Source organism: Raphanus sativus, unplaced genomic scaffold (assembly GCF_000801105.2).
Source record: "Raphanus sativus cultivar WK10039 unplaced genomic scaffold, ASM80110v3 Scaffold0053, whole genome shotgun sequence".
Taxonomy (NCBI): domain Eukaryota; kingdom Viridiplantae; phylum Streptophyta; class Magnoliopsida; order Brassicales; family Brassicaceae; genus Raphanus; species Raphanus sativus.
In genome coordinates, this window is record NW_026615376.1 from 20,371 (window position 1) to 35,762 (window position 15,392).

The window sequence follows — 15,392 nt, forward strand, 5'->3', positions numbered from 1 at the left end:
TTAATTAGGTAGAAAATCAACAAAGCAGTACCAATTACCTTTGTCATTATACCAAGGTCCCTCACCACCGTTAATTTTGACACGATGTAAAAAAAAAAAAGATGAGTTGTTTTGTGCCATTAATAGTATCAGATATCCAAACTTGTGATTTCTTCTGTCAAATTTCCAATGTAGACTCTTCAAATGAATCTTTAACATTGCAAAATTTTCGAATTAGGATTTTATTTGTTTCACCAATTTAACGCAAGCTGTTCAACTTATGGGCCCTAAATCGGGTCAATGTTGGGCTGCCCATCTATTAGAGAAGGTATCTTAAAAGTTGGGCCTACTACCAAATGTCATTAGTCAAAAATTTGATACGATGACATTCATAGCTGTATGTATGTACACAAAAGGGAGGAAAATCGGAGATTGTTGAATTTTCTTTCCAAAGTCAAGATCAAATTGGAGAGTTAGTCAGAGGATCAAGTGGTTCAATAATAATTAGACTTTTCAAATCATACAGTTCGTGACCATCTATTTGACTGTGTAATATAGGCACCAGAGCTCTGCAATTTGTTCTCCTCGAAACTTAGTTTTGTAATGAGAATCATCGTAGTATATACATGCCAACAGTTAATAATCAAGTTAAGCATAAACCCGAGTTCTAGAATATAAACAAGGTTGGTGTTGAAATAATCTTTATGCAGATCAAAGAACCAACTGTTTCTTTCAAACATGTTTCATTTGTTCAGCTTGTTCAGCATAATCAAATATGTAGAGAAGGAAATGAAAAACGATTATATTATATAGATAGAGAACTGCAATACTGCTTACATCGAAACATAAGTTCATATTACAAATCAGACTCGACTGACCTTAAACTACTATTAAAATACATAGAATTGTAATACTGGGTATACACAACGCAAAGGTAGTTAACCAGTAGCTACACCTCTATGACGACCTTAAACAACTACTATTAAATACATAGAACTGTAATACTGGGCATACACAACGAAAGGGTAATTACCAGTAGGCTACACCTCTATGACCCTTCAGGAATAACAAGAGACTCGATAATAAAGAAAAGAAAACACAAAAGCGAGCCTATAATTTACCAGAGGAACTTAGGACTAAAAAACCGAATTGAAACCCGAAAGACAGACGCAGATAACTTAGAAATTACAAAAGCCTAAGAAAACAAATACTTCCTACACAAACACTAAACCCTAAGAAAAGAGAAACTAAGACCTGTTAAGAAAGATATTTCGACCTTGCCCCTTGAAAAAATAAGGGAAGATACGAAAATGGTTCATAACGAAGATGGCGTTTGTTTCCTCGTCTTCTAAGATTCGTCGAATCTGTAGATGCTTTGTTGTAGATTCGAATCGGACGATCGGGAAATTTTGAAAACGTTTAAACACTTGAAATAGAAATGGATATCATCGGTCGGTCGGAGAGGAGACATACATACATACGCCTTCAATCGACGACGATGCCGAGGATACTGATGAGACGGTTGGTAGCCTCGGCGGCTTGGAACAAAGAGACGCTCTTCTTCGTGGTGGTGAAGAACGCAGGGAGAGGGACGTCGCTCGGAGGCGGCGAGGTCATGGTCACGGGACCTGCGTAAAACGGGGGAACGGTGGCTTTCTTCGATTTGCGGTCGGAGAGACGGATCTGGCTCGGAATCAGACACGGATCTGGTCCGATCCGTTGAGTAGAGACCAGATCTGGCTTTTCCACGACCAAATCCGCTGTCTTCTTAGGGATCTCCTCTCCGCGCTTCAGGATTCTAACCTGACCAGCGATTGGACTCTTCTTAACCGTTCCCTTTGGGACGTAAGAAGATACGGCAGAGCGTTGAGGAGGAGGAGGAGGAGGCGCTTTGGGAGGAGATCTGGTGGTCTGGTTACGTGGAGGACTCCGGCGTGTTCGGTTTGAAACCGGTTTTTTCTGCCTGTTGGGGCATGATACGGTATGGTTACGAGGGTATTTCATGTGGGAGAAAGGTTGTTTCAGACAGTCCTGTGGATTTAGAACAGCTACGCCCATTGTTTCAAGAATATTTCTTGAGGAGGAAATAAATTAGAAGGAAGAAGAGGAGAGATGATAGAATAATACATATGTGGTGGAGGACGGAGAAGACGAAGGTTGTGGCTTTATACACGATTGATGAGAGTTACCAGCATATGCCCACGATAGCCTTAAGACGTTTTTTAACCTACTTTCGCTTACTCGTTGGTGTAACTCACGCGCTTATTTGTTTCTCTTTTTCTTTTTTTTCACTAATTTGTTTCTTTTTTCTATTTTTTTTTTCTTTTTCTTGAAAACTGTAATTGCCTTTCTGCTTTCTTTATGAAGGAAACTCATTAATACGGCAAGGTATGTTTCCAACTCGATTCTTCAATAACTATGTGGGCCTATTTGATTTAGAAACGTTGTCTAGTACAAAAAGTTTATGTATTCGGTTTTGATATATACCTAACCAAATGTTATGGTTCATCTAAATCGTAACATAGCTCGATTTGTCGGGGATACTTACTGTAAAGGCTATTGTTATATTGTAATTGTTTATAATTCAACAAAATCCTCAAATAGTACAAAATGATTTTTAGCTTTTGAAAGCAGCTTTGCCTGACCGTATCAAAGCAAGTTATCTTTTTAAGTGCGCATTTGTCGCTTTCATTATTACACATCAAATAAGTCTATATATATAAACTTTAAGTGAACTTTACTTTATTCTTCTTCTTTTTTGTCGACAGCTTTACATTATTCCCGTACATTGCATCCATAATCGTATTTCTAAGAACTATAATAACATTATATATGTATGCTAGATCGTAGTAAGAAGGACAAAACAACTATTCTACCTTCTTTTCTTTTTGTAAACACGAAAACAACTATTCTACCATTCCAACGAAAATGTATTGAACATGTTTATTGAGATAGATACACTGTTTATTTTACATACAAATTTATCTACCGTCTTCGTCAAAAACCCTCCTAAGCTGGTATATGGTTAGTCATATTTGAAAAAAAAAAAAAAAATGAATGAACTGGGGATATACAGTATAATAGGATTCGATTTCATTTCATTAAAATTCAGATATTTCGGATTTAAGTAATACTATATTTAAAAATAAGAGCCAATTATAAAATGTGTTGGGAATAGGTGATAAGAGAAAGCAACATTTTAAAGAAGTGGTCGACCAAAAATAATAATTAAATTTTTAACGTGAAATGGGGCGCGTGAGTACGAAGTTGTTTCCATCTAGGGTGGATAGAGGAACCCACGACGAGACGACCTCAGCTTTACCAAAACCTAACCTGTTACTCTTACGCGTTTGTGGGTCTACTTCCAGGCTCCCCACCTCTCTCTATCTCCTCCTTTTTCTCTCCCCTCCATTATTCACTCGAGTTTTCTCTTATCAACTCGCCCTCCGTATTTCAACTTATTCACATTACTGCCACACCTTACTCGTCTACCTTCTTTGACCATGCCATTTTTATATTTTTTTAATAGTATTAAACTTTTGATTACTACTACAATACTACTTGGTCATCTTTTTATGTATGTAATCTATATTTGTATTCATAATCTTTTTGTTAAGGAATGATATTTAAAAACTCGGAATTGTTAATTCTGGAGGCATATGGACATAGATATTTATGTACTAGTAATTAATTACTCATAAATAGAGGTAGGTTGCCTTCTACTGAAAGGAAAGAAGGCAAAATCCATGTGTTCGACTTCATGTAAATAAAAGAAAAACACACGTGTAGCTTGACGATAAGAATGGCGTGAAGTTGTGTGAGTAGTTTCGGAGTAAGTTAATCAAGCCGACTCAACTTAGGTCGGCTCAAATAATAATATTAAAAATGTATTAATTGTTCCTACGTCCTCCAATTCAATTATTGTTTTATAAAGGATGGGGATTGATAATCTAATTTCGGTTTGTTAAACCGGTTAAGAAACCGAAAAGTACAGAATTTAAACCAGGACAAACCGTTGGCCCCGGAATCATAAACTTGATTCAATTTTGTGGTACAAATGACAAACATGAAACTTTAGCAACCATGTCTTAGATAGAATCATTGGTTGTTTTCAGGTTTTGACCAGTATACACATGTTGTCCAAAAAAAGAAGTATGTTACAAATGCCCAGGACTATGTTTGTTGTCCTATGCATTTCCAAAACCTCAATCAAGATTCACATCTCTACTGTTTCTCTCAAGCCTCATCCCGCACAAGAAAACCAAACCAAAACAAAATCCAAAAAGACAATAAAACAAAGAAACAATAAATTCTCATTTCTTGGATCCACACTTGGTAGAATACTCTTAACCACTCTACCATGGGACGAAAACTGAACAAGGTTGTATGCATATATAAATATACCTCTGAAGAATAAGTACTCATGGAAAAATCCAAGGGGCAGTAGTTAGTTCAAGGCAATACTCATGGATAATTATAAAGGAGTTAGTTAGTTCAGGGGCTCAAGAGCTCCACTCGTATCTCTGTCATCTCCTTATGCGGCTGACGAAGAACCGTGCTCTTTCCTTAATTACCATATCACTACTTTGCTGTTCTGCTGCTGTATTTGGAACAGCTTTTTGTTTCAGAAATGTCTCAGAGAAAATGTTGCAGCTTGCAGAAGACTCATCATGCTCACTTGGGAAGCCCCTGGGTTTGAGTTTAAGTCAATGTTTCCCCCTGCTACTGGTTCAACAGCTGGGATCCTCTCGACTTCTGTCTCATCTCTGCACTCTGCCTGCGTCTGCTGGCTAGCCTGCCTTACCTCTTCCCTATTCCGCTTCCGCAGCATGAGGGTCTTGAACCGCCTTTTCACTGCCTGGCACACAGTACGAGTGTATGACGGCTTGTGTTTGCCTTTCCCACTCGGTGGCTGGCTGCAGACAATGCACGAACACCCTGCTCGGTGTCTTGGGTGCTTGGTCGTGGCTGCAACCTCTGTATCTCCTTGTTCACCTGTCGTAGTGATAGCTGCATTCATTGAAGTATCCAAAGCAGATGCCTCCTGCTCCTGGTTTAACTTTACATTTGATTGGAACTCTGTGGAAACGAAAATTTAGTTTCTATTTAAATTAAGTCCCTGATGTAACAGGCCGGTGATAGTTGAGGACCATACCTTTGTTCAGCCGTACAAGAGTATCATGTTCTCTTGGGGTGAGTTCATCAGTTGCAGAACATGAAGACGTGAAGATAAAACACAGCAACTCAAATTATTTTGGTGTCCGGTCCCACTGAGGAGTCAAATAGATTATGTCAACTATTTATGAAGAAAAAATGTGCATTGTCTTCTGGTAAACTACTAAACTGATCACCCTTATTTCAACAAATATTGTGAAAAATATTTTGTCGTTTTATAATTCATCTACACATGCCTGGACCGTTGTGGTCTTCTCCATAATGGTCCTCCATCATTAAAGGTTTACTAGATTGAGGGTATATTTTTTTGTTTTACATTTTTTAAAATTTAATTTTTGTATTTGTGTTTTTAATAATAGTTGTCTTTTTATTTATATAATAGTTTTGTTAAATGATTAATATTTTTTTTAATCGATACTATTAAGATAGTTGGACCACACTTATATCAATAGGTCATGTTCATGTTTTAATAGTATTGATTGATATTAAATTCTAACCCGTCTTTTCAGAGGCGGGTATATTTTTTATTTTACTTTTTTCGGAGAAAATTACTTTTTATATTTGTGATTTTTTCGTATTCATATTTTTGTTTAATATTAATTTAATAGAATGAATAATTTTTGGTAACTGTATTAAATATGTCAAGTTGCACAACTATACAGTTGTGCCATATACATATCATAAATTATTTTCACACTTTATTCATAAAGTTTATAACATATTATATTTTTTATTAGTTAGCTAACATAATTAGTGAAGAATAGTTCAAACCCGACGCGAAATCGACTCAGAAATCAAAATCTCATATTCTATTAGACCTGGCGTATATAGTCGGGCGGTTTTTAAAGTTTACATCCCACAATCAATATCAAATTCAACCAGCACCGAAAACCGAAGACATGTTTTGAAAAAAATGTTTAATACTGATATAGGTATGATCCAACTACATTATTAATACGTCGTTAATACAATTATTAAGATCTCTTATTATTTATTTAAGAAAAATATTATACATTTTTTTATAAATAATACCACTGGTCTCTTTATAAGTATATAATTTTATAAATAATACTTCCATAATAATATCAACTTAGATGGTTTTATTTGTAAAAATATACTTTGTTGTTTGTTATAGTATTCATAGATTATGCTTGCTTTTCAAATTTCTTATTTTAACATATATATTTTTGGGCTTGCATGCATATAATATACGCACTACATAGTATAGCCTTTCAAGGATATAATCATTGTTAGTAGTCTGTTATTATATTGGTCATATAAATTAGATACCAAATATGAGTTCTATATTTGTTGTTTGTATAGCATAGCCCATAAAATAGGAGTTCAATTAATTATGAAAGGTGGTTACGTTTTTGTTTAAAAGGGGTGGTTACGTTTTTTTAAAAAATGGGTGGTTACGTTTTTTAAGTGCAGTTACATATTATGTTATACAGTTACGTTATGTTGTTAATGCAATTATATTTTGAAGTTGTTGGACACTGCTTTTATCAACTGGTCATGCTGGAGAATTAATAGAATAGATAAATGTCTCCGCTGGTCGTAGAGCCGTCTTTTAACACGTGCAAGTAGAACGGTCGAACAGGGTCCAAAATTTTATAACTTTTTTTTATTTTACTAATAGTTATAAATTTAAAATCATATATTTATAAATATCAGAAATAACTATATTTTAATTTAGTTTTCGTATTTATAACCAATAAATGTAAATTACAATTTTTTTTATGTAACCAACTAGAAAGGCAATAAATTAGGCAGTAATTAGTATTTATATCAATTATAAATTTTGGAAAGTAATAAATAGTTGTTGATGTGTGTTAGAATATTCAATGGTAGTATAAAAAGTTGATATTCTAATTGATTATGTTTAGGAAACAATTATCAATTAGTGATTATAAATACAGAGAAAAAATATAATTTTTTCACCGTTTTTAATTAAAAATAGCAAACACGAAGAAAATATAGCTAACATACAACTACTGTTGCCAATATAAAGAGTGACTTGTCCAATCAATAGTATATAGCTTACTATCTAGATTTTTTACTCTATTATATTTATAGATTATGATTTCTGATCGTGGATATAATAAACGTAAAAAACTGAAAAGTTAAAAAAATGTTCAAATTTGATAATTTGATCGTAATTTTGCATTAAAAATGCTAAATAATCAAGTTCAGTGATTTGATCAATATTTTTGCATTAATAACAAGAAAATTGGTGTTATTTACATTATAAATAGTTAAATTAATGTATTTATTTTATATTATAGTGGTATTTTGTAAAAAGAATCAAAATTATTTCAGATTATTAAAACATATATATTTTTTTTGAATAGGGTCCGTGAAAAGTTTGAGACGGCCCTGGCTGGTCGGTTCATAAATCGAAAACACTGTAAACTTTACAGATCGTATTTCCACTGGCGTGATTATCATTGTGGATTAAATAATATTGAACCTTAACATGTAAATATCAATTCAAAATTAAGTTTATTTTGGCTGTGTAAACTTAATCTGAATTTTGTTAAGAACTTGCGTAAGAAAATATCCAACAATTTTTATAACCAAGTAACCAACACTACTTGGTTACTTGGTTATTGAACCTTAAAAAAAAAAAAAAAAAAAACCATTAACCCATCAAAAATAAATAACGAGAAAGTTATGGATTGGGATCATAAAAAGACACATCTAAAAGGGACACAACACACGTAACCACTAAACCATAATAAGTTCAACCGACTCGGCATATGCGTTAAGTTTGTTGTCTAATGGAAATTATTGCTTAGCATGTTGGGCCGTTAAATACTTAAATGTCTTATCCGTAGCTAACACCTTCTTATCAACTCTTTGGTTGAGTTACATTGAAACCCATAGATGGGTCCTTTCTCTTTACTAACTTGTAACCTTTTCTCAACTATTAACTTGTAACCTTTAACTCTTAAGATTCAGAGAGAGTGAGAGACAGACAGAGCGTTCGAGTAAAATCCCCCTCAGCTAATTCAAAAGTTTAGATCCAAAAGGTTTTAACTTCTCGTTCTCCTTTTTGCTCTTGGTCTATGTTTGTTTCTATTTTTTTTTTCACATGTCCGTCCTCTAGGTCAACTTGGATCATTATCCAACTGAATTTGTGCCACATGCATGCGGATATTTCTCAAATAGAGCATTTAAACATTTACACACCCGTGTATGTTGCATCGTGCTATTTGCCGTATATAGTCCTCGTTGTATCCATCAATTAATGTTTATGTTTAAAATTATAAACTAAGAAATATATGTTGCAACTGAAGTTACACATGACAATCACTGGGGACTCGTATATGTCATATAACTTATAGGTGTAAATTGCACACTAAAACATTTTAGATTTACAATATATTGATTAGTTAGTTGTTTTATTATGGTTGATTTTCAGTACTCTGTCTGCATAAAATATATCTAAACATTCTAATAGTGGTTAGAGGTTAGAAGCTATAACGTAAGTCTCACAAACATTTAAAAATAGAAGAGTGCCATTTCACTATGTTCACACTAATTTTAGATTCAGTATTTGCAAAAAAAAATTCTTCCACAAGCGTCCTTGTGTTTAGTTTTGCTATTACTTTATATTTAGATCCGTTGACTTTTGAAAAGTTAAAGTGTCTCTTTATCTATATGTATTGGCATTTTCATTAATCATTACATAAACAACTGTTTGTGACTCCGAGGACAACAACAAATAAGAAGATTACACCAAAAAAACAACAAATAAGAAGAAAAGAAAGTTTCTCTACAGTTTAACATTAATGGGGGGGAAAATACTTACCAATAAAGTGGATTCTTTTTGTCGGTTTGGCAACTAGTCAAGTTCTTTTTTTTTGAGCAAATCAACTTCTTTTTGTCGTTGTCTGGTCAGTAAATCTACTCTTTCAGGCTACAAACTTTCATGCAATGGTCAGATGATCATATGACCGACCATTCTAAATTTTGTACTTATCTTTCAACTTAAAAGATACTACTGGTCCAATGTAAATGATCAGTAACAATATGTTTCAAACGCTCGTAATAAATTGCGTTTGAACTGCACTGATTAGTTAAGAAATAAAGAATTTTTTTTTTTGTAAACTAAGAAATAAAGATATTTGCTGTAACAACTATCACATTCAAACCCACATGTTAGATTTTGATGATAAAGAAGTAAAGAACTTAAAGAGAATGATTTCGACTTTTTTGTAAAACCACTTTCTCTTTCCCTCCTTTATGCAGACACAAGAAAAGGAAATGAAATTAAAAGGAGATCTCCATTAGTGAGAGAGATAAAGACTCCTCACACTCCCTTTGTAAATCTCTAAGATCTCATCAGTCTCTCTTTTCAACTTGAAAATCCTACAAGTCTTGAGAGTGGATCAAATCCGAAAGTATTTTGTTAGGCAAAATGAGAAAGAATCTTCATCTACTTCTTAAGGTCTTGGTTATTCAATTCCTCTGTAGTGTCTATGCTTGTACAGCATTTTATCCACCTGCTTCACAGCCTTCTCCTTCTCCCTTTTACACCTCCATGGCTTCCTTCTCTCCAGGTATCTCTCTCTCTCTATTTTTTTCTTTTTGGGATTGATATGTGTTGGTAAGTAACATAAATTTCGAAAACCAATGTAAATTTGATTTTCAATTATATTTTTGAGCTGCTCCTTGAGTGGAGTGCCTTATCTTGTACGTATCCTCTAATCAGTTATACTATTGGTATCCCAAGTAAACTCCCTTCTTAATCACAGAAGATCTCAACAAGGTTTCTTTCTTTGCTTTTTGTAATCTCAGGAATCCAAATGGGTAGAGGCCAAGAACAAAATAAACTTTTAATCGCGCTTATAGTCAGCTCCTCGTCGCTAGGACTAATAGTTATTTGTTGTCTATGCTTTTGGTTTGTTTATCGGTCTAATCAATCAACCAAAACCACCAAGAACTCAGGTAAATCTCTTTTTTTTTTCACCATACTAATTCAAGAATGAAATATATTAATATTACAGTTATAACAAGATTTTTTGTTTGGATACATTGATCCTACTGGTATCAAAGTTTCAACCTGTGTGTTTATCTGTTCTGATACGTGAATGTATTGGTTTTGTATATGTGGAAGAGAGTGGGATTTCAATATCCAAGAAGGGTTTTATGCAGTCCTACGATTACAAGACACTTGAGAAAGCTACAGGCGGTTTCAAAGACAGTAATCTTATAGGACGAGGCGGGTTTGGATTAGTTTACAAGGCCTGCTTAGACAATCACACTCTAGCAGCCGTTAAAAAAATCGAAAACGTCAGCCAAGAAGCAAAACGAGAGTTTCAGGTTACCAAAAACAAGTCCTAGCTGGTAGGTTATAATTGAAGAGTCTGAGTCCGGTTTTTTCATTTGCAGAACGAAGTTGATCTATTGAGTAAGATTCACCATCCGAACATCATCTCGCTTTTGGGACATACAAGTGAAATCAGCTCGAGTTTTATCGTTTACGAGCTGATGGAAAAGGGATCTTTGGATGCACAGTTACACGGTAAAACAAGATCTTATATATTTTAGACCATGGGATCTTGATATATTAGGAGATGATGAGATAAAAAATAGATCATGGGACCACATGAAAATGATTAATTAAATAACTTCTTGTTCTATATATAATCAAAAGTTCATAACATTTAATGTTTTCATCATTTAATGGTTAAGGGCCTTCTCGGGGATCGGCTTTAACATGGCACATGCGGATGAAGATTGCTCTTGATACAGCAAGGTACAATCAATATCACCACATTTAACAATCATCTTTCCGGTTTTCTCTATTGGTATGGTTTAAGTAAACCGTATTTTCTTTTGGAAACAGAGGTATAGAGTATCTACATGAGCGTTGTCGCCCTCCGGTTATCCACAGAGATATAAAATCGTCAAATATTCTCCTTGATTCTTCCTTCAACGCCAAGGTAACTAACTGAAATCAGAATCTATGATCAAACCAAACCAGAGATAACCGGATACAATTCGTAACTAGTCCTAAATCATGGTCCTTGTTTTGTTTATTCAAGAATCGTTTTGTTAAGAAACAATCCAAAACATGACTTTTTGTGATCGATCATACATTCAGATTTCTGATTTTGGTCTTGCGGTAACGAACGGGATGCACGGCAAGAACAACATCAAACTATCTGGGACACTTGGTTATGTTGCTCCAGAATATCTCCTAGATGGTAAAACATTCACATTCCCAATCCATTTTTGGTGACTTGACTCGTTGTCATGTATTCGTTTATAGTTATCATAATGTGTTTTCGCGTGGCCCATAACATTAAATTTCTCTTTTATAACATTGTGATAGAAAAGCAAATCGTATTGATGTTTGATTTCAACTAATCACATGCAATCATTATGAGGCTAGAGAGAGTGGTTAGCGGGTCATTAAAACCGTGATTATCGCCTTATCAGTCTAGTTACCAGATTAGCATGGTTGTTAAATTATAAACATGATTATGTTACTCAGGTAAATTAACGGATAAAAGTGATGTTTACGCATTCGGGGTGGTTCTACTTGAACTGTTGCTAGGAAGAAAGCCGGTTGAGAAATTGAGTTCGGTTCAGTGCCAATCTCTTGTCACTTGGGTAAGGACGGTTTAGGGTGATGCTATTACTACTATATAAGTAAATGAAATAATAGAAAGCAATGGTTAATGGTGTAATGCATTTTCATTGCAGGCAATGCCTCAACTTACGGATAGATCAAAGCTTCCTAAGATCGTTGATCCCGTTATCAAAGATACAATGGATCATAAGCATTTATACCAGGTTCGAGACTTCTTTATGGTTTAGGATTTAAAATGTAAAACCAGTTGAAGTTGCAATATCCTTTGTTGAATTATTTTGGTCAGGTAGCAGCTGTGGCAGTGCTTTGTGTACAGCCAGAACCGAGTTATAGACCTTTGATAACAGATGTTCTTCACTCACTTGTTCCACTGGTTCCGGTAGAGCTAGGAGGGACTCTCCGGTTAACAACATGATCGTCCTAAAAGCAAATAAATTGTTGCTTGTATTTAGGCAGAACTCTTGGGGGTGAAAAATGCGAGAAGAGAAGTTTCCCAGGGGTATTCTCTGTATTTGTAAATTGCCTATATTATACATTTTTCACCAAGTAAATATTCGATATTTGTGGGCTATTTAAACAATTATTATCTATTTATCATTTTGCATCTTTGCTCTGAACTGTCACCAACCACTATCTAGAAGAAGAATCCATTCTTTGGACTTTGTAAGCCCATATATTTACTAACAAGGCCCAATGACCATTATCTCCCCTCTCAAGACAAGCTTTAATAAAACTTCGGACATATCGACTGTTGTCCCGATGAATCATTATTGTTCTTGCTAACCCAATCTCGATCTGATCGTTTCGAAACCGCGCGGTTCTAAGGAATCTCAGGTGACAAATCAATCATCTTTTATGAGCTGTTGAACCTGTTTTTTTCTTTCAGTTATTACCTATTACGTGGATCTTATTCATATTCAGACAACGTCATGTGTCTGAATTGCTTATCCACGTACTAAGTTCACTATCACTGATCTGGGATGATCTATTGCAGCTTATTGATTGATTCTCATGGCTTCTTCAATGCTGTCTCTGGGTTCTACTTCTCTGTTACCTCGCGAGTTTATCAAGGTACTTTCATTTTGTTGTTTCTCTATCTCTATCGACTGTAGAGAGATCACTTTGTTCATAATCCACATCTGTTTACTGACAATCCTGCCCCTTTGCCTAATTGATCTCGAACAGGATAAGCTAAAGCTTGGAGCTTCCGGTTCAAACACCTTCCTTAAAGCAAAGGTACTGTCTGAACAACCATATGAACAATCTGAACTACGTTTAGAGCTGACTAGAACTCCTCTGGAGATTAATAGTCCATCAGATTTTGTGTGTTTGTAATCTGTATTAGCGTATCTGATCAAATAAATGGCTTTTTTTTTTTTGTTTCAGTCTTTTAGCCGAGTGACCATGTCGGTTGCAGCAGTCAAGCCTTCTCGCTTTGAGGGTATTACCATGGCTCCACCAGACCCTATTCTTGGAGTCAGCGAGGCTTTCAAAGCTGACACTAACGAGCTTAAGCTCAATCTCGGTGTTGGTGCTTATCGTACTGAGGAACTCCAGCCTTATGTCCTTAACGTTGTTAAAAAGGTTGGAAGCTTTAGCCTTTCTGTGCCTATACTTATCCCATTTCATTCATTTCTTAAACCCGCATGGCTTCTTTTTAGGCGGAGAACCTGATGTTGGAGAGAGGAGATAACAAAGAGGTAACTGAGTTCACTTGAAAACGTAATTTACAAGCAGTTAGATCATTAGATATGCTTAAAACTAAAAACATATTTGGATGAAAATCTGCAGTATCTCCCAATAGAGGGGTTGGCTGCATTCAACAAGGCCACTGCTGAGCTGCTGTTTGGTGCTGGTCATCCTGTTATCAAGGAACAAAAAGTATGTCTATGTTTCCTCATGATGTTCCTTTTTTCCTGAGCTATGCTTTTGTAATAATAAATTTTCTTTGGGCTCAGGTGGCAACAATTCAGGGTCTTTCAGGAACAGGTTCACTCCGATTAGCAGCGGCTCTTATCGAGCGTTATTTTCCTGGAGCTAAAGTTCTGATATCTGCACCAACATGGGGTATACGTTTACTTCCCCTGACCCAACAAAATGTTACATGTGTTACGCTCTCTCATATTTAAAACATCTTTTTTTTTTATCAACTCCTACTTCAGGTAATCACAAGAATATCTTCAACGACGCCAAAGTTCCCTGGTCTGAGTACAGATACTATGATCCCAAAACAATTGGTTTGGATTTTGAGGGGATGATAGCAGATATTAAGGTTTTGCTTTTCTTTAATTACCACATTTGCCTTAATACATAGTCCAATCATGAACTTTTTTAACCTTATCTAAAAATTGTACAGGAAGCTCCAGAAGGATCATTCATATTGCTACACGGTTGTGCTCACAACCCAACTGGAATTGACCCAACACCAGAACAGTGGGTGAAAATTGCTGACGTCATTCAAGAAAAGAACCATATCCCTTTCTTCGATGTTGCATACCAGGTATGTATCATCTCATTCCTACACGTTTGTTTCCACTAGAGTATAAGCAGATCCATCTCATCTCTATAATATATAACCAGGGCTTTGCTAGTGGAAGCCTTGATGAAGATGCATCTTCTGTGAGACTATTTGCTGAGCGTGGAATGGAGTTTTTCGTCGCTCAGTCATATAGCAAAAACTTGGGCCTCTACGCTGAAAGGATTGGTGCGATCAACGTCGTCTGCTCATCAGCCGATGCTGCTACAAGGTAAAAACGCTCTAACTCTAATTAGTTTTTTTTTAACTTTGTAGAAACTTTTCACCAGTAGTAACATTTACTTTCTTTTACAGGGTTAAGAGCCAGTTGAAGAGGATAGCTCGGCCTATGTACTCGAACCCACCGGTTCACGGTGCGAGGATCGTGGCTAACGTCGTGGGTGATGCGGCTATGTTCAACGAGTGGAAAGCAGAGATGGAAATGATGGCGGGAAGGATCAAGACGGTGAGACAGAAGCTGTACGACAGCCTCGTTTCCAAAGACAAGAGCGGCAAGGACTGGTCGTTTATTCTGAAGCAGATTGGCATGTTCTCGTTCACCGGACTCAACAAGGCTCAGGTATATGTTCGAACTGTGAGATGCTCCTTTGAATCACTCATCTTTTATTGAGAGATTCATCAAGTCTTGATGTTTTGCTTTTGTTAAAAACGAGCAGAGTGATAATATGACGAACAAGTGGCATGTGTACATGACTAAAGATGGGAGGATATCGTTGGCCGGATTGTCTATGGCTAAATGCGAGTACCTTGCTGATGCCATCATCGACTCGTACCATAACGTAAGCTGAGTTTTGGTCTCCAGAAGATTACAATAAGAACTTTATACCCTTTTTAGCTTCTTCTTCATCTTATTTGAAAGAGAAGGCTAAATGAATAAACTATCTTGAAACTATGATCAGCTAGACATTTCGTCAAGGAACCTTTTGTTATTTTGATTGTGTTTGACAGGCATTGTTGTATTGGGAGACTCCCATCGAGTTATAGACGAAAACACTGTTACGTATACTTATCTCTCTGTGCAAAACCCATAAGGATACAATTGTACGCGCATAATTTCACAATGTGATTGTATCTGGTGGTTTTTATCTTTCTAAT

The 15,392-nt window shown here is 35.5% G+C and overlaps 3 protein-coding genes across 3 annotated transcripts; 2 read left to right on the top strand and 1 right to left on the bottom strand.

Annotated features, from left to right (window-relative positions):
• Window positions 1-769: 769 nt before the first annotated feature.
• LOC130500873 (uncharacterized) lies at window positions 770-2,130 on the bottom strand. The gene has a single exon (XM_056995816.1). The coding sequence runs from the start codon at window positions 2,035-2,037 to the stop codon at window positions 1,465-1,467; it is 573 nt and encodes a 190-aa protein (XP_056851796.1). The 5' UTR covers window positions 2,038-2,130; the 3' UTR covers window positions 770-1,464.
• Window positions 2,131-9,349: 7,219 nt separating this feature from the next.
• Window positions 9,350-12,367, top strand: LOC108832766 (probable receptor-like protein kinase At1g80640). Its single transcript, XM_056995811.1, has 10 exons — window positions 9,350-9,722; window positions 9,961-10,110; window positions 10,280-10,485; window positions 10,555-10,687; window positions 10,858-10,921; window positions 11,012-11,108; window positions 11,270-11,372; window positions 11,663-11,781; window positions 11,875-11,964; window positions 12,048-12,367. Exons 1-10 carry the CDS (start codon window positions 9,581-9,583, stop codon window positions 12,174-12,176), a joined length of 1,233 nt encoding a protein of 410 aa, XP_056851791.1. The 5' UTR covers window positions 9,350-9,580; the 3' UTR covers window positions 12,177-12,367.
• A 92-nt stretch (window positions 12,368-12,459) lies between these two features.
• LOC108832765 (aspartate aminotransferase, chloroplastic) lies at window positions 12,460-15,384 on the top strand. Its single transcript, XM_018606213.2, has 12 exons — window positions 12,460-12,595; window positions 12,756-12,832; window positions 12,947-12,997; window positions 13,148-13,345; window positions 13,423-13,461; window positions 13,553-13,642; window positions 13,720-13,828; window positions 13,924-14,033; window positions 14,118-14,261; window positions 14,342-14,508; window positions 14,592-14,856; window positions 14,954-15,384. The coding sequence occupies exons 2-12, from the start codon at window positions 12,773-12,775 to the stop codon at window positions 15,083-15,085; spliced, it is 1,365 nt and encodes a 454-aa protein (XP_018461715.1). The 5' UTR covers window positions 12,460-12,595; window positions 12,756-12,772; the 3' UTR covers window positions 15,086-15,384.
• The last annotated feature ends 8 nt before the right edge of the window (window positions 15,385-15,392 follow it).